General features: G+C 44.2%; 2 protein-coding genes and 1 pseudogene across 2 annotated transcripts; 1 reads left to right on the top strand and 2 right to left on the bottom strand.

Annotated features, from left to right (window-relative positions):
- Positions 1-5,628: 5,628 nt before the first annotated feature.
- On the bottom strand, positions 5,629-10,285 carry LOC114768562 (E3 ubiquitin-protein ligase RBBP6-like; annotated as a pseudogene).
- Positions 10,286-13,843: 3,558 nt separating this feature from the next.
- LOC114768226 (uncharacterized) lies at positions 13,844-18,211 on the top strand. The gene is made up of 6 exons (XM_028960396.1): positions 13,844-14,351; positions 14,561-14,860; positions 15,729-15,971; positions 16,540-16,650; positions 16,961-17,059; positions 17,802-18,211. Exons 1-6 carry the CDS (start codon positions 14,291-14,293, stop codon positions 17,828-17,830), a joined length of 843 nt encoding a protein of 280 aa, XP_028816229.1. The 5' UTR covers positions 13,844-14,290; the 3' UTR covers positions 17,831-18,211.
- A 2,276-nt stretch (positions 18,212-20,487) lies between these two features.
- Positions 20,488-23,231, bottom strand: arsia (arylsulfatase family, member Ia). The gene is made up of 2 exons (XM_028960575.1): positions 22,927-23,231; positions 20,488-21,886 (listed from the first exon to the last, which is right to left on the bottom strand). Exons 1-2 carry the CDS (start codon positions 23,229-23,231, stop codon positions 20,488-20,490), a joined length of 1,704 nt encoding a protein of 567 aa, XP_028816408.1.
- Positions 23,232-24,821: the final 1,590 nt, after the last annotated feature.

Raw genomic sequence — 24,821 nt, 5'->3', positions numbered from 1 at the left:
CCATCTGGTCTCCTGCACATGCAATATATCAACCTTCCTTCTCTCCCTTGTGTGACACATGAATGACAACAGAATTTAAATTTTACGATCTATACACATTAAATGTTGGTTGAAAGTGATGTTTGGTTCTGCTGATAATGCTTCAGTTCCTTTGTTTTATGCAGGTTGCATATTAGATTTGGCTTGTTTGAAATCTATTTGTGGAACATAGTAGCCCAAAAGACTGGTTTATCTTAGTTTATAGTGAATGTAGCACTTTGAACTACAAAAATGTGTGAAAGTCTGTCGAGGGTTGTGTTGATTGTGTTCTTGACTGTACGGTTAGGTTCTCTTTACTGCTCTTAAAGGGACATTGCTTTTGGGACTGTGGCACTGTCATGGTGAAACAGGAAAGCGATTCCTTCAAACTGCTTTTTCAATTTAAGAAGCACAGAATGGTGACTAAGTAGCTGTTTCACGTTGGTGACAGTATGAAGTTAGTCTCAGATGTGAACAGCCGAGTAAAATAGACCAGTTTTCATTCTCATGATGACTTTATTGGGCACAGCTAGAAGGATCATGCTTCAATCAATCAATATTTATTTATATGGCTCTTTTACAATGTACACTCTCACAGAGCGCCTAACAAATAGAACAGTGCTCAAGTGTGTTAGCGTCCCAGCAGATGGGGTCAGATGGGCCACCAGAGGGCCAAGCAGGACAGTCTATGGAGGTGGGATATGTCATGTGATCACTCAGAAACCAGCTAACCAACTGGAACCAGGAACTACGTCCAGAGTGTAGTGGATGGTGAAAGATAAAGAAAAGAGAAGAGTGAGTTAGTCTTGAGTTAGCAACAAATAACAGTAACTGAACAGATAACTAGACATTTCCGGAGGCAGTAACTACTGCAGCGTTACTAATGTTGTTAAAGTCTGGACTGTATAAGTAGGTTTTTTAGCCTGGATTTAAATACTGATACCGAACAGTTATTATAAGCAAATGCTCTATTTCCAGCACTGACTTTGCGTACAGCCAGTAAGCCTTCACCCAGAGAACGAAGGGGGTGTGGTGGGTAATGAGGGACTAGTAGGTTAGCAACCTAGTAGCAACCTGCCACTGAAAGAGCTGCTCAGTGCTGTTAGAGTTTCCTGCATGGGGTGGGAGATGTTGTCCAACAGGGATGACAGCTTAGCCACCATTCTACTGTCACTCACCACCTCCACTGGGTCCAGAGGGCATCCTAGAACAGAGCTGACCCTCCAGATCAGCCTATTCAGTCTCTTCCTGTCCCCAGAAGAGATGCTGTTGGCCCAGCACACTACACTGCAAAAGATGGCTGATGCCACTACAAAGGTCATAAAAGGTCTTCAGGAGTGTGTCACATGCCGGGAGTAACACGGAAACGAGGTAACGTGACTCCTATATATTAGGCTGGAGAGCAGCTGCCAATTGCTCAGTCATTGAATGACGCATGCCATTCGACTCGGCCCCGAAAACCTTCAACCCAGTAAGACCGTACCTGTCCTCTCTGTTCTCCTGACCCGCGAACTCCTTCCTGTCGCCCTGTCCTACCCTATCTTGTGTCTTAATACGCGAACGACAACATCAGTGTGGTGTTGCGACTCGCGCCGTCCACGTTCGCAGATTAACGTGGAGGAACTTACTTGCCTCCCTGCGTCCCGCCGCACCAAGGTCTCTCGTTTCCTCCTACACGTCTCTCTCGTTCTGGTCCCGGTTCGCGTTACAGAATGACTGAGCCGCAATTACGCGCTTCACAACTCGCTGCTTTATGCGATCGAATAGCGCGGCAGGAGAATCTTTTTGGAAGTCTGTCGCAGGAGGTTCGCTTCCTGCAGCAGCGCGTACATGAGATGAAGGTCGCGCACCGAGAGCATGAAGCGGCTAGCGCTGCGCAGAGCCCTCGCCCCCCCGCGGTTCCCGAACCCAGTTTGCCGGGACCGAGGTGCTCCTCACCGCTCTCGTTGATTTTCGAGCTGCAGCCTAGCCGCTACCCCAGCGCCCGGTCCCGAATCGCCTTATTACTAACCCGGCTCGGTGGTTCCGCAGCAGAGTTGGCGGCTGCGTGAATTAGTTCCCCCAGTTCTGCGTCTCTCTCATATGCCGAATTCGTGGAGGAATTAAAAATCACCTTCTGTCATCCGGACGGTGTGGAAGACGTCGCGTCGCAGCTGTACCATCTGCGCCAGGGTTCCTCATCAGTCAGCCAGTTTACCGCCAGATTCCGGACCCTGGCTGCAAAGACTCCGCTGGGCGATCACGCCCTCCGGATGATGTACTATGAGGGACTGGCCCCACGAATTCGTGGTGAGATGGTCAGCCGGGAGATGCCAGCAACGTATGAGGCCCTCATACAACTCGCGATGCGGATTTTTAGTGACCAATATTATCACCTCACCACTCCTCCTCGGGTTCCCCTGGCTGTCCCTCCATGAACCCCACCTTTCCTGGTCATCGGGCGTGGTGTTGGAGTGGGGAGCGCACTGCCATCGCCATTGCCTTCTGCCACAGCCCTCCCCGTCTGCCTCCTCGAACCCAGAACCGACCCGTCTTGTCCTAGACCATGTCCCCTCCTGCTATCACGACCTAGTCACCGTCTTCAGTCCAGCCAAAGCTGCCCAGCTGCCTCCCCACCGACCAGGCGACATGGCCATTGACCTGCTGCCAGGAACCACTCCCCCGAAAGGACATCTCTACTCCCTCTCGAAGGCAGAGCAATTGGCCATGGAGTGGTTTGCTGGCAGTCAGGTGGGCCCTCGAGGAGTGGCGGCACTGGCTACAAGGCAGTGACACCCCCTTTCTGGTCTGGACCGATCACCAAAACCTCATATCAATCAAAGCTACCAAACATCTGAATCCCCGCCAGGCGAGGTGGGCATTATTTTTCGAGCAATTCAACTTTCAACTCTCCTACCGTCCCGGGTCCAAAAATCAAAAAGCCGATGCTCTTTCCCGTCAACACGCCCCAGACTCACCATCCTCTGACCCCGAACCCGTTCTTCCTCCTCATCGCATCCCTCGAGACGAAGGTCCGGGCGGCCCAGGCATCCGACCCTGGCCCAGACAACACCCCACCCGGGTGCCTGTACGTCCCAAATACCTGCCGGCCCGATGTACTGCATTGGGGCCATTCCTCCGTCCTCTCAGGCCATCCAGGATGCCAACGGACCCTCTCCTTCATTCGCCGAGCATTCTGGTGGCCTTCAGTACGGCGGGACGTACAGGCCTACGTGGATGCCTGTGACGTCTGCGCCCGGGCTAAGACTCCCAACACTCCGGCTGCTGGGCCCCTGCGTCCCCTTCCCATTCCTCATCGCCCCTGGACCCACCTCGCCTTGGACTTCATCACCGGCCTCCCTGAAGCTAGTGGTATGACCACCATCCTGACCATAGTGGATCGTTTCTTCAAAGCGGTCCACTTTGTCGCCCTGCCCGGCCTACCGTCCTCTGCCACAACCGCTGACCTCGTGCTTCAACACGTGGTCCGCCTCCATGGGTTCCCCCAGGACATCGTGTCTGATCGGGGACCCCAATTCATCTCAGCTGTGTGGAAGGCGTTCTGTCGCCTTATTGGATCGACCTGCAGCCTCTCCTCTGGCTACCATCCCCAGACCAACGGTCAGGTGGAGAGGGCCAACCAACAGCTGGGACGATACCTGCGGTGCTTTGCGTCAGAACACCAACGCACCTGGCCCGGGTTTCTCCTGTGGGTGGAGCTGGCCCACAACCTGCAAGTCTCCTCCGCCACCGGCCATAGTCCCTTTGAGATCTGCCATGGATATCAGCCCCCCATCTTCACGCACCAGGTGCCTGCAGGTGGGGTCCCCTCGGCCCGTCAGATGATCCGCGGTTGCCGAAAGGCCTGGAAATCTGCGCGGTCGGCCCTCCTCATCGCCTCCCGAAGGATGTCCACCCAGCACGATCGCCGGCACCCTCGTCGACTGCACTTCCGAGTGGGACAGAGGGTGTGGCTGTCCACCAAAGACCTACGTCTCAGGACTGAGTCACACAAACTGTCCCCTCGATACATCGGACCATTCCGGATCCTCAGTCGGATCAACCCCCTCACATACCGTCTCCAACTCCCTCCTGCCATCCGTGTCCACAACATCAGTGTTGTGTTGCGGCTCGCGCCGTCTACTTTCACAGATTAATGCGGAGGAATTTACCTGCCTCCCTGCGTCCCGCCGCACCGAGGTCTCTCGTTTCCTCCTACACGTCCCTCTCATTCTGGTCCCGGTTCGCGTTACAGAGTGGCCCCTGTACTCCAAAAGACCTGAGCCTCCGCAGCAGGGACAGCCTGCTCTGCCCTTTTTATAGAGTGCATTTGTGTTGTGAATCCAATCATGTTTACAGTATTACAGTAATCAAGTCTAGATCATATGAATGTGTGAACTACTTTATGTGCATCACAAATGGAGAGAAACATCTTAACTCCAGCAATGTTTCTTAGGTGGAAGTAGACCAAATTTGAAATATCTTTTTTTTTTTTATATTTTCAAACTATAGGCTAGGCACTTATTCTAAATGCTGCATTACTGGTGTAGATGCTGAGTTATAATGGAACACTCTGGGCATAATGTATAAACGTAATGTGACATAATGTAAATAGTTGTAATAAGGTCATTCATGTATTCATGTACAGTCATATCTGCGGCATACATTCTACATCCAGCTATTAATAAATGTGTGTGAGTACTGAACGAAAGATGCTGATGTCACGGCAGCTGCTACTTTGCTGGACCACCAGAGAGGTGTGAAGACCATGAAGAAGACATCGACCAGCCAAGATTTAAACATGGACAACATGAACTCATTGTTGATTCATGTCACGTAGTTGTAAGCCATTCCTGGATTTGATACTTGTGATGCTGACCTGTTTTGACACCAACCTTGACAGCTGTGGGATCGGGGTGCCACCAGTGCAGAGCTTGCTCAAGAATGGCAGGAGGCAGGTGTGGGTGCATCTGTACACACAGTAAAGCAAAGACTTTTGGAGGATAGCCTGGTGTCAAGAAGGGCAGCGAATAAGCCACTTCTCTCCAAGAAAAACATCAAGGACAGACTGATATTCTGCAAAAAGTACAGGAATTGGACTGCTGAGGACTGGGGTAAAGTCATTTTCTCTGATGAAGCCTCTTTACGATTGTTTGGGGCATCTAGAAAAATGATTGTCCAGAGAAGAAATGGTGAGCGCTACCATCAGTCCTGTCTCGTGCCAACAGTAAAGCATCCTGAGACCATTCGTGTGTGGGGCTGCATCTCATCCAAGGGAGTGGACTCACTCACAATTTTGCCTAAAAACACAGCCATGAATAAAGAAATGGTACCAAAACATCCCCCAACCATCCAAGAACAATTTGGTGAAGAACAATGCCTCTTCCAGCATGATGGAGCACCGTGCCATAAGTCAAAAGTGAGAACTAATTGGCTCAGGGAACAAAACATTGAAATTTGGGGTCCATGGCCAGGAAACCCCTGAACCTTGTGAGATCTTGTGGTCAATTCAAACTTGTGGACAAACAAAAACCCACAATTTCTGACAAACTCCAAAATATTGACTCTGTGCATAAACTTGATGTACTTGTGAATAAAACCCTTTCAAAATTATAAAATGATTGTAATACATCAGCGCTCCTTCCTCAAGCGATATTCCAACACGGGAATCACAGGACATTTTTTACCACGGCCTCGAGGTGTTGTGGTTCCTGGCAGGAGGTCAATGGCCATGTCGCCTGGCCGATGGGGTGGTAGCTGTGCAGCCTTGGACGGGCTGAATATGGTGGCCAGATCGTGGTAGTAGGCTGGGACGGTGTCCAGATCAGGGCGAGGAGGTTTTACTGTACGTTCGGTGGTTCTAAATGGCCTGGGTTGGAGACAGTGGCGATGACAATGCACTTCCTGTTGACCAGGACAGATGTGGCCAGCCAGAAGGGTCCTATTTGCCTGCCTTAGTTTCAAATAGCATAATTTAAATGTGTGGAAATATGTGTCAGTATTGAATTAAGTTAACCCAACAAATCATCATCATCATCATCATCGCCTGCACCTGTCTGCCCCAATCAGCCCCTGCAATTCTTTACCTTACCACATTTCACTGTGTGCACTGGGTGCTGTGCTGTGTCACATGTGACAACTAATCACTTTCACTTTTATATTTGTTCTCACGTCACCAGTTTTCGGAATAATGTCACACCCACACCCTCATCTGTCCTCTGACTGCTTCTAATATTCAGATAGCACTTGCACTGGTACCCTGCACCACCACACTATGTAAGAACTCATCTGTGAGCACTGTGATCTAGTCCATCACTAACTGGACTAGTTTATGTTGATTTGTGATTTAGAAAAACTAAATTATTTTAAATAAAGGAGCTCAAAGCACCAGAAAAGGTAGCATCAGAAACATCATCAGCATCAGTGAGGTATCAGTCAGCAACATTTCAACTTAAAAAGATCACTAGTAGACATTTAATATAGAACAAAGACATTTATTTAGAAAGTTTTGAGGTCTGTGCTCATCATGCATTTCTTCTTATCTTCTTCCTTTAAGCTTGAGGTATCTACTTTTGCCTTTTGGTGTCTTTCCCTTCTTGGAGGTTTTTAAGGCATCCTTGTTGCCTCCACAGTCTGCATCAAATGTCTCAGCATCGTAGCATCGCGACCTCTATGAAGTGGCCCATGACCTCGAATAGGGGGAGGATATTCTTCTCGTCGACCGTTTCCGTAGGGAAAGTTGCCTTTGAAACGTTTTGCAGGATGTCTGTCATAGAGAGGAGGACAACCTTGCATTTGATTGTTGGAAGGGTTACTGCAACTCTTGTAGAAAGTGTCAGAGCGTTCTCTGTACTTCCTTTCCTGTTCCTGATAGCTCTCCTTCTCAAAGAAAATCCGCTGTCCTCCAAACTGTGGGCCAGGTGCTGGTTTCCTGTGAATAGGTGAGCGGCTGCGGGAACGGTAAGGCTTGGAGTCGCTGTAAAACGGTGCACCGCGTGAAGAACCATTAAATGGGAGCCTGGACCTACAAAAACACATTTCAAATAAAGGTTAATAGAACTTTCAAATGTTATCTTTAAAAGTCTGTTAATAAGACATTATACATCAATTATTTCCGAGTCTGTTGTATTAATGTGTATAATTTTTTTGGTAATTAGAATCTAAATCCACTCACTCTTCCTTCAGCCATCTCTGCTGCCTGTTGATGTTCTTTGACGAAACAGGATGTGTTGCCAATGGTGGGATTGGGTTGGGAATTGAAGGCGGTGCACCAATTTGTACCCCTGAACCAGGTGATGAGGGTCTGGAAGCCTGCTGAGGGGGTGCAGGAGGCAAAGAGGTGGACTGTGTGGTCTGCAGTGGAGCATTATCTGTCGTAGTTTGGGGAGTATTAGCCAATAAGGGGTCCTGCTGGCAGGATCCAGGAACCTTAATTGGTAGGATAGGCTGCTGCAAATGTGGTTGAGATTGTTGAGCTGCAGCCTGGGGATAATTTGCGGCAACAGCCTCTCTGATGACTTTAATGTAGCCAGTCTCTTTTTGGTAATTATTAATAACCTGGGTAAACAAAGAAAACAAAGAAAAATTAAAACTTCTTGCCAAATTGTAAAGGTAGTAATGACAACAGTGATATAAATGTCCCTTACCTGGCGCAGATCTATGTTGGCAACTAGATCATCTGGAAACACATCAGTCTGGTTGCAAGTGGGACACATAAGCTCCTCAGACTCTAACAATGATGTGCGAATACCTACAATTTAAAAAAAAATGTAATTAATGGAGGCTAGGATCGACCACTTAATGAAACAAATCTCATGAAAAACGTCTTATTAAAACTCACACTCATCACAGTAGCTGTTTCCACAGCAGGGAGTAACTGCTGCATCATTCATGAAGTCCTTGCAGATGGGACACAGTAGCTCTTCAGGCACAGGATCCTTTTCTTCTGAGGAGCAAGACGACTGCTCCTGGGGAAGGAAAGGAGGTTTCTCCTTCTTCTTAATAGCATAGGACTCCCTATGAGGGAAGAACAATATTGGATTAGATTTATATTTTCCACTTATGACATTTAGCAGACACCCTTATCTAGACTGACAATCAGTAGTTAGAGGGACAGCCCCCCTTGAACAACTCTTAAGTGTCTTGCTCAGGGACACAATGGTAGTGAGTCGGGTTTGAACCTGCGTTACTTACTAGGTCATTACCACCCTGTTAATGCAGCCATCTTTAATACACCTCAGTTATATAAAACACAGCACAGTCTTCACTTACGCATTAATTATGGGGATGGCATAAACTCCGGTGTTTGTCAGCATGGCTCCCTTCACGCTCGTATCAGCAACTTCCATCATGAAGCTGCGTGGTATCCCGGTGCTTCTTTTAATCCTCTGAGAAGCGTCAAAGTTTTTGTCCTGCAAGACACAAATAAATGCTTAGTTCTGAGACTGGACTGGTACAACGTATGAATGTTAAAAAGAAAAGTACAGCTCACATACTCCAATTGTAGGACAGTTGCGTATGTAGTGGCCAGTTTCCCGACATCGAAAGCAAATATAGTTTGGTGGGGGTTGTCCAGCAAGCTTGTCCATGTACCTGTTAAAATAGAAAATACTCGTGTTAAAACTATTATTCCTATAAATGCAGGTATTAATGAGCTTCCAAGAAAGAACACTTACTGACTGTAGCACTGACTAGATTGAAACATCACAGCTTTAATCTTGTCTTCTTCGGATGCATTTACTTCTGCGAGATTGGTAATCTGTATGGAAAGAAAGTTTTCATGTTCAAGTTAAAGTTCAAATTTATTTATTAAGCACTTAACAACGCAGTTGACCAAAATGCTGTACACAGACAAAAGAAAAGACAGTTGTCTCAATTGAAAAAAAGCTGGTTTTGACATCTGAGTTGATCTGTGCATCGAATGTCAATTTGCTGTCAAGTCTAACACCAACATTTTTCGCTGCATGTGTCAAGTGTTGCATAAAACAACCTAAGTCAATGTTAACTCTATCACTTGCTCCACACAACATGACCTCTGTCTTTTTTTCATTTAAATAAAAAAAAATCAGTGATGTTTTAATTTCTGCGATACACTCCAGCAAAAATTTTTCATGCACATTTGTCAAAAAAAAATGCTGATTCACGGTACGACCCCTGCTTGGTTGACCCCTGCTTGGTTAACCCCTGATTGTTTGACTACTCCTCTGATGTCTGAAGACACTCTGAACATGTTCAGTATTTGTCAAAGAGTAATATTAATATCACATCATTATGTACAGCAAGATTACATGAGAGATTGGAGTTTCAATATGAAATAGACATTTTAACCTTTTTACACTATGAGTAAAGTTATTAATGTCTTAAAACATTTATAACATGACTGCTGTACAGTCATATACATAGTGAATATTATTAATTAAGGTAAAAATGAGTGGTTGTTACATACCGCCTGTAATGATCCACTCGAAGGTGCAGAACGGTCACTAGAAGACAAAAATCTTTGCTTGGGATACTTGACTCCTTTAGCGGGAATACGTCTAATGATGACCGAGGAGTTTTTGGGTATGAGGGCGTCATCATCTGTGTAATCTAGAACAGGAAAGCAGAAAAGGATTACCATAACCGTGCAACCAGAACCACCATAATCTAATGGTCTGATACAGTTTATCAGCATTTAAATGATTGTAGTTTGATTTCATGTACACTTTTACTGATAAATGCTCATTTGTCGACATTACAACAAGCTGAGTAATTACATCAAAGAAATTTAACAAGTGTGATTACAGAATGAGTCAAATTCATCATTTATTTAAAATACATGCAGAGCTCTTCACTTTTCTAAACGTTTTTCTATGTATGTTTTTATGAATTTAACAAGTGCAGTGAGAATAATGGCCTAAAATACTCTTATGACAGGATAACATATATAGATAAAAATGTTTAGAGGGTCTAAATGAACTACGTTTATAACTGTAGGAAGCATGCAGCTGAATGGGCTAAACTCTTTCAGCTATCACGCCATCTAATGCTAACATGATCAGGGTCTTTAAATAACCTGTCTAGTTATTAATACATGTTTAATAAAACCACTGTGTGCTTTGTTTTATACATTGTACAACTAACCTTCATTTGTCTCGGCGTTGCTGATCTGTAAATCAGAGCGAGTCGCATTTATATTTTCTTGTCTCATGATCTGCCGCTTCAGATCACTCATCATTATGTGATGAGCATTAAACAGGACCATATTATGGTCGAGTTTGGAAAAAAACTTGTAATGAACAGAGAACATGTTGTAAAATTTTAAAAACGAATCTGGCTTATTTCTCCCGTAATATGAAAATGCGCTAGCAGTCCCTATTTAAAATCATTTAGGGTGGGCGTGGTTATGTCCTGATTGGCTAAAAAAAAAACATATTGTGAAACAAATCGGTTTCCATGACAACTATCTGGCCAATCAGCAAGAGTTATCTTAAGTCCATTAGAGTCCTCGGGGTTTCATTTTTTTGCGTGTTATTCTGTATAACAAGCGGCAAATAAACATGGCGAGTTCAGCAGAAACAGCTCCGCTCCTCAAACGCCACATATGAGCGCAGATTAAAGCCGTGTGCGTGGCGGGGTCAGCGCAATTACGGAGGGACGCGGCAAGTTCTAGGGCTGCCACCCGTTATTTAAAATACAGAATTGTCCCGTATTTGAGAATGAAATTGCGCGTCCCGTTTTGAAAATTTTTTTTAAAGCAGTAAATCATGTAAATCATCCCACATTCACTTTATGAAGACACCTCCTTTCCTACTTTTGATTGGATGACACTTGACGTCATCGCTAGTTTGATTGGTCGGTTTACCTGTCCGGTGAGGAGGGCGGGTCTTTTAAGTCGAGTCTGCAAAGTGTTGGCAGAGAGGAATATTAAAAAAATGGCACATGCTTCTCCAGGTAAAACCCCCGCGTCTTAAAGTTTCAGAGCTTAAACGCAAGCGGCTGCAAAATAGCGCAGAGAGTGGAAGGAAACAAATACTTGGCTGCAGAGTGTTGGCGGGAATTCTTATCATGGTGACCTGTCAGACGTGCGACAACATGCCTCCGGATTAATAGCTAAATAAGGTTAAAAATGTGACCCAGTCTGTGAAAACCTAGCTGGAGTCATTTTATTTTCTTGTAATTTACTGTTTTCTACCTGAAATAAAGAACAGTCTGTGAACATAATAAAAATATATGTATTTAATATTAACTGAGTAAAACCATGTCAACAACTGAAATCACAGTGAAATGAATGGCTAAAATCAAACTTTATCTCAGAATTCGATTTGGCCGGGTTTTCACACACTGGGTCACAAATTGTAATTTGTAAAAATTCTGTAAATACAACGTAAGTGGATCACACTCCAATGTAATATTATGATTCATTTGTTAAGGTTAAGCCAGACACATAAGCATTCATTTATTACATGAAACATTACATTTAATACATTAATAAACAACATAATGACCATGTAAAGAAAATAAACTAGTAAATTGCAACTTTCCATATTTTAAAATTAGAAATAGGCTATATGAAAGCTTTACTAGCGAATGTTTGTAGCTAGTTTATGTTTGTGCTGTTTCCATGTTTGGATTGGTGTTACTGCAAATAAGGACAAATATTTTAGCCAAAATCTGTTATCAATCCCACCCTTTAAAATGAGGTTCATTAGTATTTTCTCCTCTCCTCTAGGTTACAGCAGCTGAGTTGATGCAGGCGTACCCCACTATTAAACACAACATCAGCTATATCAGTGCTGACTGTGGACACAAGCTCAACCAAAAGATTCTGCATGACTCCAAAATCATGAAGAAAATGTCTGTCGGGAGAACAAAGGCTGAAGCAAAAAAGCAATGGCTGATGTTGTAGATGTCTTAAAGTCAGACAAACTCCTCCCATTCTCCATACAGATAGATGCATTAAATAAAGGGAACAGGAAGATGTTCCCCTTGCAGTTCAATACTTCAGGCCAGAAACGGGGATCTGTAACAAAATGCTTGATTTTGGAGAAAATGCAGATGAGTCTGCTGCTGGTATTATAGGTTTTATAGAACAATTCCACAATAAATTTGGCTTATCATTAAGTCAAGTTACTGCATATAGTGCAGACAATACTAATGTTCATTATGGAATCCACAACTCTGTCTTCACTAAACTAAAGAAAAAGCAAAAAGATCTGCTGCAAGGGAACTGCCACACCCATATTGTGCTCAACATGGTGAAGCATGCTCTCGACCAGCTCACTGTAGATGTGGATTTGGGGGTGACACATAGGAGTCGGTGTGGGGCAGTTTGGATGCTCAAGCGGAATATTGGATGCTCAAGATCTTTGGTCCCACAGAAATCACTGCAATCTTCATTTACCAAATTCAGACCAAGACCACAAACACGAGAAAACCGGAGCACCCGACTCCTTTCACTCGAGTCAGGTTTTCAGTTCAATATGAGAACCTGGAACACTGGTGCAGGAAGATATTTATAGTGCAGGGAATTAAGGGGAAGTGGCCTCAGTGTTCCAGGAGTTTTCATCAGGTGTGCCCACCACTTCTGTGGCTGTGACAGTGTCATATGCACAGATATTGACCATGTTGAGATATATTTGTTTTATACACTGCAAAAACGCATAATCTTGCCAAGTATATTTGTCTAATTTCTAGTCAAAATATCTAATCACACTTAAAATAAGACATAATCAGCTACAGATTAACATTTCAGTGAGATATAGGAACTTGTTTTTAGACAGTGTATGCTTGGATATCTTGTTAAGTGAAAAAATCTTGACAACATATTGTTTTGAGTCATATCTGACATGAAACAAGCTTTTTTGGTCTTTCATAAATGTTTTAAGCTGCTGTGTTATATGTAAAAGATGATTCATCTTGTTTCAAGAAATAGGCCAAACTTGAATTAGGACATTAAATGTGCTTTATTGAGAACTGCAGGTTAATATCATGCCCAACATTGCATATGAGTATCTTAGGTACAGTGTGGTTATTTTTGTTACATATGCCTACTACATGTAAATATGCTATTCAAGTATGGGCTTATGAGATATTCTGTTTTCATCTAGATTTTAGATTTGTCTATACGGATCAATATGTGTATTTGTGCTAGACGAAACATTTCAGTAAAGTAATTCACACAATATAATGCATTTCTCCTTTCATGTTTGTCCGTCTCCTCTATTTCCTATCCTGGACGAGTGATATTAACAGAAAATTATTCATATATTTAGTTATTCATTATATTTAGTTATTTAGTTCTTGTACTAATAATACATGTTCGCTTCATGATGTTTGTGCCCTGTGGCCACCTGAGGGCGTCACTGTGGCAGGTTTGTCTATTCTGATTAGTCTTGCCTGCCCCTTATTTCCTGTATATTGTAAAAAAATTGTTCTTAGCGTCTTGTTATCCTTGTGCATTTGGATAAATTTTGTGCTGAGGATTGCCGTTTGCCTAGTTTGGCCTCATGTCCCTCGTTTTGTCCCCTGTCCCCTGTATTGTTAAAGAGTTTTCTTTTGACCTTGCAATTGTACTTGGTTTACTGTTTTTGGGTACCACAGTAATATAGATACATTTATGCAAATCTCACCCTGGGCGTTGTCATCTATTAACTTATTAACCATTTTGTTGAATTTGGTTTTGTCTTCATCATATCTTCAGTTGCAGATTAGGTTACACAAACAATTTAGAATATTATGTTGAACATGAAATGCATTGATTGTTCATTTGTGTTGCAGTGTCCAGTCGCAACCTGAGATCCTCAGCTGTGGGTCTGTTCTGCAATCCTAGCCAAAAGAGGTAGGTTCCTTATTCTCTTTTAAATCCTTTTCATAACCATTTAATAAAATACTAGTTATTCAGTACAAAATATTTTGTATGAAACGTCATGTCAGTATTAAAAATGCCACTGTGAGGTAAATTCATATTGCATTTAAGTTACATTATATTGACTGAAGGCACTGGTACTTCAGAATGTCTCAGAATGCTCAGAATATGCCACACAGTTCAACCGATAAACCATCTTTAAAAGAGTCTATCTCCGCCCCTGCAATGCCGCACAGGAGGATATGAATTCAGACTTTCAGAAAGGATATGAAGTAAGACTTTCATATACTGCACAAAGAAAGGAGTACAACAGATGACACCTGAAATAACAGCTCTTGAGGATGTTCACAGACTGAACATACAGAAAGTTGAATGAGTTTCGTACTGATTTCTGTAATTCTAGTAGTTCTATAGACACAGTTCAGTTGGGTGCTGAATTATTTTTGGATGTGGAGAGAAATGTGTCTGGTTTTTGGGCTGCTGATCATGTTAGCTGTGGCTCCTCAAGGTAAATATTGGTTCCTGCTATATGTGTGTGACAGCAGAATTGCTAATTGTTGATTTGCACATATTAATTCTATGCTTATTTCATAGTAGTGGCATTGTAACCGCAATGGTAAATAAATCATAATCATCTTGACTCATATTGCATGCTTTTTTTGTTGTTTCAGAACATTGCCTCTGCTTTACAGTAAAATCTGGTCATTTTACCTTCAGGTCACGAGTCTGTCTGTCAAGTAAAGCAGGATGCTGTGTGTTACGGAGCTGTTGGAGAGCCTGTGTATCTCCAGCTGCCTGCTGATCCACAAGAATTAGCATTTTATAAATCACAGCTGTTGTTTAAACTAAAAAAAGGCCGAAAACAGTCCATCTCGCAACAATGGCAGTTTATAGACGTGAACAGGACCCTGCTTGTCAAGTCTGCAGAGAAGAGTGACTCCGGAACATATAGAACTGAGATCTTCGATAATGCAGGGGTAGAAACGGAGAACCTAAAGATGTACATATTTATCGAAGGTACGCATTTATCTTCACCCCTGTGGCTACTGTAAAATAATCAAGTTCTATGTTGTATAGCATCAGACATCAACTTGAATCCATTAATTGTTATCAATGTATTTTAGCTGATCTCACATCTTCTGATGTTATGTAGATGCATAGCACAATAGAAGTTACTGAAATGGGTCATTGCTACATGACCAGAATAAGTGAGAAGAACAAATAATCAGAAGGTTGGAGAGAAGAAAGACCCAAGGAGAAGAGAGAAGGAGCCACACGGGTCCAGGGGAGGAGAATTAAAACCCCCTGAGCATCTCATCTGTGGATCACTCTTCAAGATCAATTTGATTGTCTTTTGACATTAGTGTGGAACCTGAAGACCTGATTATGGCCACCTGACGATACTCCTGGTCTGGGACCTTTTGAGGAATGTTCTGCCTTAACAATGGTTTGGCCACTTGAAGAATTTAAACTCCACTAAACTAAACCAACGAAGAGGCAGCAGAGCCCCAGAAAGCTAGAAATAAAAAAAGCCACGAAATACTTTACATTGAGAAACGAGAAAATGTACAGATGTTCTATTTTGGTTACATTCCCACATGGAGACCCTGCAGGTCAAAAATGATTGGCTATTTAATGACCGACGATGACCAGTCAGATGAATCGAGTCAGCAGAGGACAAGGATCAAGAGATTGTGGAGCTACCATTGCATTTACTGTTCTATTAAGAGATTCAGAATTTAAAACATCAGGGAGGGTCAGAATTTCTTCACCAGGGAGGGTCCAGTTAGCATGATAACGTTTTGAACCAAAATTCAATATTAGAATTTTGGTGATGGTATGAATTTGGATCCAAATGTTAACTTAAACCGTATTGCCACTTCAGCTCCTGTGTCTTCAGTAAATCTGTCTATCAGCTGTTTGTCCTCCGGAGAGAGGAAGGTGACCTGTTCCACCAATGGGGACAGTCATCATTACACTTGGACTCTGGATGGGAGCCCACTGAGAGAAGCACCACACAATAACTACACGCTCCTACTGAATGGGATGGTAACTGGACTTCTCTCCTGCAATGTGGCAAACAACGTGAGCAGTGGCCAGAGCAAGCTGCAGATGACCACATGTCAGGGTGAGTTCCGTCTCCATGCTCTTCTCTGTACTTAGTATTGGGCGGTTCTTTCCTCATGTATCAGGGCCATTCTGGCTCAACCCAACAGTTGGTCCACACTCAACTATCTACAAACTATTGACAATTTTTAGTATTCACACAGGCTTGAGATTTTATGTCAGTAAAGCCTGATTGGACAACCTTTGGCTTGGGTGGCCTGGTCACCTGAAAAAAGCATATGGAAACACATGGAAGTCTTTGGCCCAAATCTTGGCCGTTTTTTTTTTTTTTTTTTAATTTGTCTTTAGAGATTAAGATTAATCTCTAATCTCTAGAGATTAATTTTTTTCTGCAGAGTGAACATGACCGTGATCCCAAAACTTAACTTTGTGTTAGATAATGTGCTGTTTTGGCTACTAAATGACTTTTTAATTAGAACTGGAACACTAGCAGTTTCAAAAAGTCAAATTACATGGTGAATTACATTTAGAATTTTGAGCCAGAGGTTAACAAAAGTCCCATCTATGGGCAAACCCAAATTTTTGTTGAATTTATCCAGAATGACCCATTGTAATTTTTTCATTTTTAGGGACTACAGCTGTAACTCCAAAGGAAGGACTTTCTCACTTAACTACTCCGGCCACAAAGACGGCCTTACCCTCTGGTGATACAAATCACAAATTACTCAAGTGGATTCAGAGTAAGATGTTCATTTTTAATACTCAGTCTTGCGAGCACTGCTTTACAACTTTATTGCCTTAATGTGTCATTTGCATAAATTACATTTTGGGCTTGAAGCAAACAGAATGAGAAAAAAAACTTTTCCACTCATGATAATCCACAGATCAGAAAGAGTTCTCGTCCAAAAGGTCCTCAAGAGATGCAGGGCTAATGAATGCATGAAATTATTTTAAAATTATATTTCTATTATAAATGTATATTATAATTTTATATTATAAATTATAAGTCTTATTTTTTCATATTTTAGAATATATATGTTGTTTTGAAAGGTCACATCTTGATCGTGTCTGTCTCAGCGGGGGTTTTCCTGCTTTGCGTGGTCATGTCTGTAGTACTCTGCTGCCGATGCAGGAGGAGGAGGAAGGCAGGTGAGAGAGAGAGATGCTGCACCACTGACTGATAATTCACTATTTCACGGTCGCCTCAAACATGTGGTAATACGATAACTTCAGAGATGTAAGGCACTGGGTCATCAAAACAAATTCTGAGTAGGCTTTGAGTTTCCATCAGAAACTTCATTCTCCTTTTTTTTTTGTGTAGTTCTTAGAACAACTTGCTTGGGTAAAATCCATGACAGCAACCATCAAAACAGGCAAAAGTAAAAAAAAAAAACAGTAAAGTACTTGTAACTTGTGCTGTAAGCAATGTTTGAATCCCTTTCATCACTTATTTATAAAAAATTATCTGACTCTGTCTGAATGTGATTTTAAACAGTAATCCAGGCCAGGACAGTATCAAGGTGCAAAAAGGATGGTCCAATAAATACAACACATTTCTGAGAAGTTATTTGCATCAATTCATGAAAAACTGAGCTGCACCTGTACATAGGGTTTGCGTGCAGTACATTACATGTATATGTGCAACTGCAGAGAAATGCACAGAAATGTATTGTTTTTTTAATCCCATGACCTTCTTTTTGTTTAAAGCTGGTAGACTATTTAACTGGAGTTTGATTAACTTCAGAGACCAAAGGTTATTGTTAAATGGGAGAGAGGCTAGGAATTATGGGTAAAAATGGTCACATGGCTGCATTTATTTCAGGGGAAAATCAGGATGAAAATCAGTAATCAGCCCAGATCAGTAATTGTTCCGGTCTCCTCTATTCTACAGATGTGGATGAAGATTACCAGCTGAACTAAAAGGAAAACCAGGGAATCCAGCCCCGTTTGCCAAATCTAACATAAATACATTAACATAGATTTTGGCTTTTTCCCCTCTGTTGTACATTTATGGTCTTAAAGCAGTGGCGCTGCACTCCACCCATGCATCCTGCAGTTCTGCATGTTTTTAACGCAGTTCTACATCTGTACTACAATCACTTTGAACTTGTAACATTCTCATTCATTCTTTCTTTTCATTGACTGAATACTTCCCCTTTTAACCTCCTACCTAATTTGAAGTGAAATGTATTTATTCAAGTTCTGGTTGGATACGAACATGTCTTTATAATGCATGTGTATAATATTTGCTATGAAATTACCATGTACCATGTAATTAAAACACATGTTTTTTTTTATAAACACTGGTTATTATGTTAATATGCAAAATGTTGTTAACATATTTATTTATTCATTCTTTACATTTCTGTATCCTTCATTGGTTTATTTCTTCATGATGTCAAGTTTCCATTCTAAGCGTTTCTCCCCCAGATAACTCGAAAACAGGAAGCTCTGCTGTGGAAGATCTGACTTGATACAGACGAGTCTACTCACATTTTCTCACGTTTACTGACCCCAAAATTTCAACCGGTTGTACTGATGTGTTTGTAGAGACCAGTGTAGATGAGAGGTGAACCTTTTTGCTCAAAGTTCAAACCAAACCAGATCTTGTGTGTCCATATATTTTAGTCCATATATGTTACATCTATATTTTCAAAAATATGTGAATCTACAAAACCAGTAGCATAAGTGTCACAAAAAATAAACCACAAATGCTGGGTGTTGAAATAGGCTACATATAAAAGTTGCATGCACAGCATTCTGTGTGCAGTAATTATTTTTTGCAACCTACACTTCTGAAGCATAATAGGCTTCCTGTGCTGCAGGATGCCTTGCAGCTCAGCTGCATTGTGCAGTAACTCAATCCTGATCAAATCTTGCAGTTAATAACGGGAAGAAACTTAAACCAGAAACAACAACTAGTACTCAAAACAAAGCAACTAAATGAACAAGCAGAATTAACTGTAGGTAAACTGTAGGTAAAATGTTGTACTGCAGTTTCAGGTTTTAGTCAGATATGAAATGGTTTACTTTTGGTGAAGCGCCATCATCAGGAAAGTGAAGTGATATTAATTGTCAAGCACAGCACACGGTGACACAGCGATATGTGTCCTCTGCATTTAACCCATCACCCTGAGTGAGCAGTGGGCAGCCATGACAGCAGCCCGGGGAGCAGCGTGTGGGGACGGTGCTTTGGCAACCTTCCGATTACGGGTCCACTTCCTTCCTTAACCGCTAGGCCAACACTGCCCCATTCAAGTACTCTGACCCGGTAACACCGATACTGACAGTGTTACATCTATATTTTCAATTTACCTTATTTTCAACTTTATCCTTTATAATACCCGCAGCTTTCAGCACTGTCAACATTATTCCTTTGCACTACTTCCAATGTTGTAATTTATGGTGTTCTTTAGCTGATCAGCTCTTTTTGGGTGAGTACTGTCTATATGTCCAACAGACCTGTGTACACAGTTTGCGTTTGTCTGTACCTGAATTTTCTTTTTCCATCAAAATTTAGGACATGATTGCACTTTTCTAAAACACATGAATGCTGGTGTTATTATCTACAAAATAACCATTTAAATAAAATCACTATTTTGTTAGTTGGCTTAAATATCTAAAAAATAATTACTGTTTGCTCAGACAGCTTTTTTTAACAAAGCATGAAAATGATGGGTGTGGTTTTAAGATACAATTTACAATGTTAGTTGAGTACTTTCTCTGTTCACTAGCTATCAGAAGGGACAGGGTTTAAGTGTCCACAAAAGGACTCTAAGTTACTTTTTACTAATGTCTTATTAACCTGTCAAGAATTAATAATTGTATTATTATGTAATCTTATGCATTTAAAACATGTCTATATTGTCATTGTCACTGTCTACGCACCTGATTTTTTTTTTTACTTTGGAGGTTGTAAGAGCACATGCTCAAACAAAGTGGCGGCTCACCATCACACTGCAGGAAGTGTGGCCATGAGCTTCACACACAGGCGTCATTCATATTCCCCTCCCGTCAGGGTCACACGAGCCCATGGGCCTGAAACCCAGCCCTGTTCCCAGCAATGAGAATATGTTTTACTATTCCCTACTGAATCCCATTGAAGGGTTGAACATTGAAGGGTTATTCCACAAATTAAACATTGCATTATACATTATAAAAAATAATTATCAATAAAGCATTATAAAAAAAATCAATATTAGATGTGTTCATACAAGAAATTTAAAAGGTTCTTTATTGGCATATATAAGACACCCAAATGCATGTCCTATTGCATTGTAAATAGTAAATTTGACAGTGGGAAATAATTTATACCTACTTAATTAACTTTTATTAATAAATAAATCTTTTACCTATTTTGTATTAATTTATTCACACATTACTGCTGTATGTAGCCCAGCAACCACGTGAACATTCATTGTTTTTTTCCACTATTTCTGTTGCCACTGTAAGACCTCCAGAATAATAGCACTGCATTATTTACAAAACTATTGATAGGGAGACATGTTCAAGATTTTGCCTTATAACAAACGGAATAATTAAAAATGAGCATAAGCACGCGCATTCGTAAAAACTCGCTATATCCGATTGGACATCATCCTGGTGTTCAGCTTCTTAAAAAAGGCCCTCATCCGGCAGTGTTTGCACTTCCGCTTCTTCGCTTTGCCTTTCTTGTGGGGGACCTTGCGGCGGGGCTCTAGCTCCGCCTCTTCGTCAGCAGCCCACGGCCCCCACGCCCCCCCGTTAAACCGCGGCTCCGCCCTCGGGTCCTCGGTAGGGTAGCGGACCGGCACCGACGTGCGGTTGTAGTACGCCAGGCGCGCCAGCAGCTGCTTCGCCACGTCCGGCCGCACGGCCGAAAGGTCGTTCCGTTCGTAGGGGTCGGCGGTGACGTTGAAGAGCCACAATGACTTGCGCGTCTGCGTGTAACGCTCCAGGTCCCACCAGGCGCCGGGAAAGCTGGGCAGGGTCTGGGGGGGCGTCCAGTCGCCGTATCCCGGGTCGCCCGTCAGCAGCTTCCAGTCCCCGACCCGCACCGCCGCCTGCACCGCCGTGTCCCAGATGCCCCACCCCCGACGCAGCGAGCCGTGTCGCACCCGCTTCTGCAGCGGATCGATGTTGTGCAGGATCTCCAGGCGTGGCGACTCGCGACCCTCGCTGATGGCTGCCCACGCGTCGTGACCGTCCAGCCCCTCGCTGGCGTTGCCCCCCGCCAGCCGCACCAGGGTGGGGTACCAGTCCGTCACGTGCAGCAGCGCTCGACTCACCCGCCTCTTGCGCCGGAGCAGAGGGCTGTGAACGAAGCCCACCCCCCGGATTCCGCCCTCCCAGTAGGTCCCCTTCCTCCCCCGGAGGGGCCAGTTGCTCCCGCCGAACAGGGGCTGGCCGCCGTTATCGGTGGAGAAGATCAGCACGGTGTTGCGGTAGTATCCGTACTTGCGGAGGGCGTAGGTCACGTTGTGCACGGCCTCATCCACCGCGGCCACCATGGCCGCGTACTTCCTGCGCTCCACGTTGCCCATTTGCCGGTAGGGGTAGACGTAGGAGCGCGGCGACTGCAGGGGGGTGTGCACGGCCTGGAACGACAGGAAAATGAACAGCGGCTGAGCCGCCGGGTCGTGGGACGCCAGGATCTTCCGCACCCTCTGCGTGTAAAGGTGGGTGGAGTATTTGCCCGCCTGGCTCCAGGCCACCTTCTCCCCCTCACGCAGGTCGTAGCCGCAGACGCCGGGGCCGTCGCACGAGTGGTAGGTGTAGTAGTCCACGCTGCCCGTCAGCGAGCCCAAGTACGTGTGGAAGCCGCGGCGCGTGGGCAGGCAGTCGCGCTTGTAGAAGCCCAGGTGCCACTTGCCCACCATGTGGGTGGAGTAGCCCAGCTCCTGCAGCCGCTGGGGCAGGGTCGGCACGTCCAGGGGCAGGCAGTTGGGCTGGCGGGGGTGGATAATGGAGTGCTGGAGGCCAGTGTGGATCTGATACCTGGAGAGTGACAGGCAACTTTATGGAACGTGATCTGCTCAGATGCTCCCCGTCTCCACGGGGAATTACGCAACCGCTGCACTTTACAAGTAAAAGTCCAACAGACAGAGACACGTGTACTATACACACGTTTTAACTCAGAGCACGCGCCTAATGTTTCTATGCATATATTGTTTAAGAAGCAAAAATTGCAGAACGCTACAAAACATTAGTAGGCAGTTTCATGTTATTAATATTATCAGAAGAAGAGGCGAGTGGGTGGATGAATATGTGAGTGTGTGGATGAATGGGTGGGTGAGTGTGTGGATGAATGGGTGCGTCAGTGGGTGGATGAATGAGTGTGTGGATGAATGGGTGGGTCAGTGGGTGGATGAATGAGTGAGTGGGTGAGGGTGTGGATGAATGGGTGGGGATGTGGGTGGGAGAGTGGGTGGATGAATGAGTGGGTGGGTGAGTGAGTGTGTGGATGAATGGGTGGGTCAGTGGGTGGATGAATGAGTGGGTGGGTGAGTGAGTAGGTGGATGAATGGGTGGCTCAGTGGGTGGATGAATGAGTGAGTGGGTGAGTGTGTGGATGAATGGGGGCGGATGTGTGTGGGAGAGTGGGTGGATGAATGAGTGGGTGGGTGAGTGAGTGTGTGGATGAATGGGTGGGTCAGTGGGTGGATGAATGAGTGGGTGGGTGAGTGAGTAGGTGGATGAATGGGTAGCTCAGTGGGTGGATGAATGAGTGAGTGGGTGAGTGTGTGGATGAATGGGTGGGGATGTGGGTGGGAGAGTGGGTGGATGAATGAGTGGGTGGGTGAGTGAGTGTGTGGATGAATGGGTGGGTCAGTGGGTGGATGAATGAGTGGGTGGGTGAGTGAGTAGGTGGATGAATGGGTGGCTCAGTGGGTGGATGAATGAGTGAGTGGGTGAGTGTGTGGATGAATGGGGGCGGATGTGTGTGGGAGAGTGGGTGGATGAATGAGTGGGTGGGTGAGTGAGTGTGTGGATGAATGGGTGGGTCAGTGGGTGGGCTGAGTGTGTGGGTGAATCACCTGCCCGTGATGAACTGGCTGCGGGACGGGGTACAGATGGGCTGGGTGTAATAGTTCTCCAGCTTCACCCCCTCGGCCGCCAGCCTGTCCAGGGTGGGGGTGCGGATGTCGCCGCTGTGGTACCCGATGTCGTTGTAGCCCTGGTCGTCGGTCATGATGAAGACAACGTGCGGGGGTCTCTGGGGCTGCGTGGCCGCGCCTCCCGCCTCGTTCTCCAGCTGGTTGGGTCTCGTCCAGTCCCACGAGAGGTAGCCCAGGCTGAGCAAGCTGACCACGGAGAGGCCGGTGAAGGCGGACACTGCCATGGCAGCGAAGCCCGGCGTGGACCGCACACGCGTGGACGGAGCCGGAGGCGCTTCACGCGCGCGCCCGAGGAGCCACGCTGCGCGCAGACGGAGCGGCGAATTCAAACTAAAAACGCAGCTCGCCGAGCCGGACAGGAACAGCAGGGGCTGGGCGGGATTTACTAGTCCAGATAAATTCCCTCCGGGAAACGGAGAAAAAATACACACACACACTTATATATACAGTACAGGACGCACCTTCTCATTCAATGTGTTTTTTTTTATTTTCATGACCAATTACATTGGTAGATTCTCACTGAAGGCATCAAAACTATGAATGTGTGTGTGTGTGGTTGCAGTGATTTTTTTTATTTTTTATTTATGACTGTTTAGTCCAGTTGGTTGACTTTCTTGCTTTACCAGAACTAGGGACTGAAAAGAAGTGATGTATCTTTTTTTTCTTGTCCACTAAACAATTATTACAAAAATAACTAAATAATATTTTTTCCATGAACAAATATGTGGTTGTATAGTGATTTAATAGTTCAGTTCGTTTCAAGAGTTTTTAACCATTATAAACAGCAATAACAGTTGCAAACACATGCATACAATACCAATGGCCTAATAAAGCAGAAAAAATGGCAGAATAAGAGAACCAATCGTGTTTCTACTTTCTGTAGAGTCTGCAAAGATTTCACAAGACACAGTCACAAATCAAGCTCTGTAAATGTTATTTAAGTTTATTTAAGCAGAAGTAGCGAGCATCCATCAAATCTGCCACAAAGGGGACATTAATATGTGCTCTATGCAAGAATAAACTGTTTCAGCGGTAACCCTGTTCTAACTGTGCATGGTGTACCATTTCCTTTAATCGCTCATCTTAAATAAATACATTGTTGGGGCCATCCTGGAGACTGTGTGTGTCACAGTGTTGCCTTTACAGATTCCGAACTTGAACTGGCGGGCCCCTGGCATGCAGTTTTAGGGGTTCAGGTTCTGGGTGGACCTCAACAGGGAAAGTGTTCAGCCGGTGCACAAGAGCTCCTTTATCTGCGCAACTGCTCTTGTCGTCAAATACTGTACTCGGATGAGAGAGTGAAAGAAGTGGTCTTAATCTGCCCCACCCCTACGTTTCCTCAACAGAGCCTCTATTGACACCCAGAGCTGCTCTGGAGGGCTGATGGGAGACCTGCTACGGCTCCGATGGTGATCACATTTACAACCAGCTCTGGATAGGAAGAAATGTAATTACTAAAATGTTCTTTAACTGCAATGTTTTTGCCATTGTGGTGGAATTATACAGCAGTATGGCATCGAAAGAACAACAGAAGCCGAATAGTAGTACTTTTTAATAAAAATAAATGGCATAAAAGACAGGCAGTCGTGCCGTGACTTGTTTACCCGTGTGACTTTTCTAGAAGCGGAAGCTGACGAAGGAGCGGGCGAAGGATGGGCGGAGACGCCGCCACCTTAACCACTGGGAGACCAGACGACACAGAGGCCCTTCACAAACACATGGGGGTCGTTTCGACGCCCTCACGGGGGTCACACACTGAGCACTGTCCTCTGTTCACACACGCAGGTCAGGAGATTTGCCCGTCATATAACTCG

This window comes from Denticeps clupeoides, chromosome 18 (assembly GCF_900700375.1).
Source record: "Denticeps clupeoides chromosome 18, fDenClu1.1, whole genome shotgun sequence".
NCBI classification, from domain to species: domain Eukaryota; kingdom Metazoa; phylum Chordata; class Actinopteri; order Clupeiformes; family Denticipitidae; genus Denticeps; species Denticeps clupeoides.
This window is presented reverse-complemented; position numbering and strand designations above follow the sequence as displayed.

Bases quoted from the DNA above. Each gene is read 5' to 3' on its own strand.
- LOC114768226 (XM_028960396.1), top strand. From the start codon at position 14,291: ATGTGGAGAGAAATGTGTCTGGTTTTTGGGCTGCTGATCATGTTAGCT. The intron at 14,352-14,560 runs GTAAATATTGGT...TTTTACCTTCAG, and splicing joins GTTAGCTGTGGCTCCTCAAG to GTCACGAGTCTGTCTGTCAA. The intron at 17,060-17,801 runs GTGAGAGAGAGA...TCTATTCTACAG, and splicing joins CAGGAGGAGGAGGAAGGCAG to ATGTGGATGAAGATTACCAG.
- arsia (XM_028960575.1), bottom strand. From the start codon at position 23,231: ATGGCAGTGTCCGCCTTCACCGGCCTCTCCGTGGTCAGCTTGCTCAGC. The intron at 21,887-22,926 runs GTGATTCACCCA...GTCACTCTCCAG, and splicing joins AGCCAGTTCATCACGGGCAG to GTATCAGATCCACACTGGCC.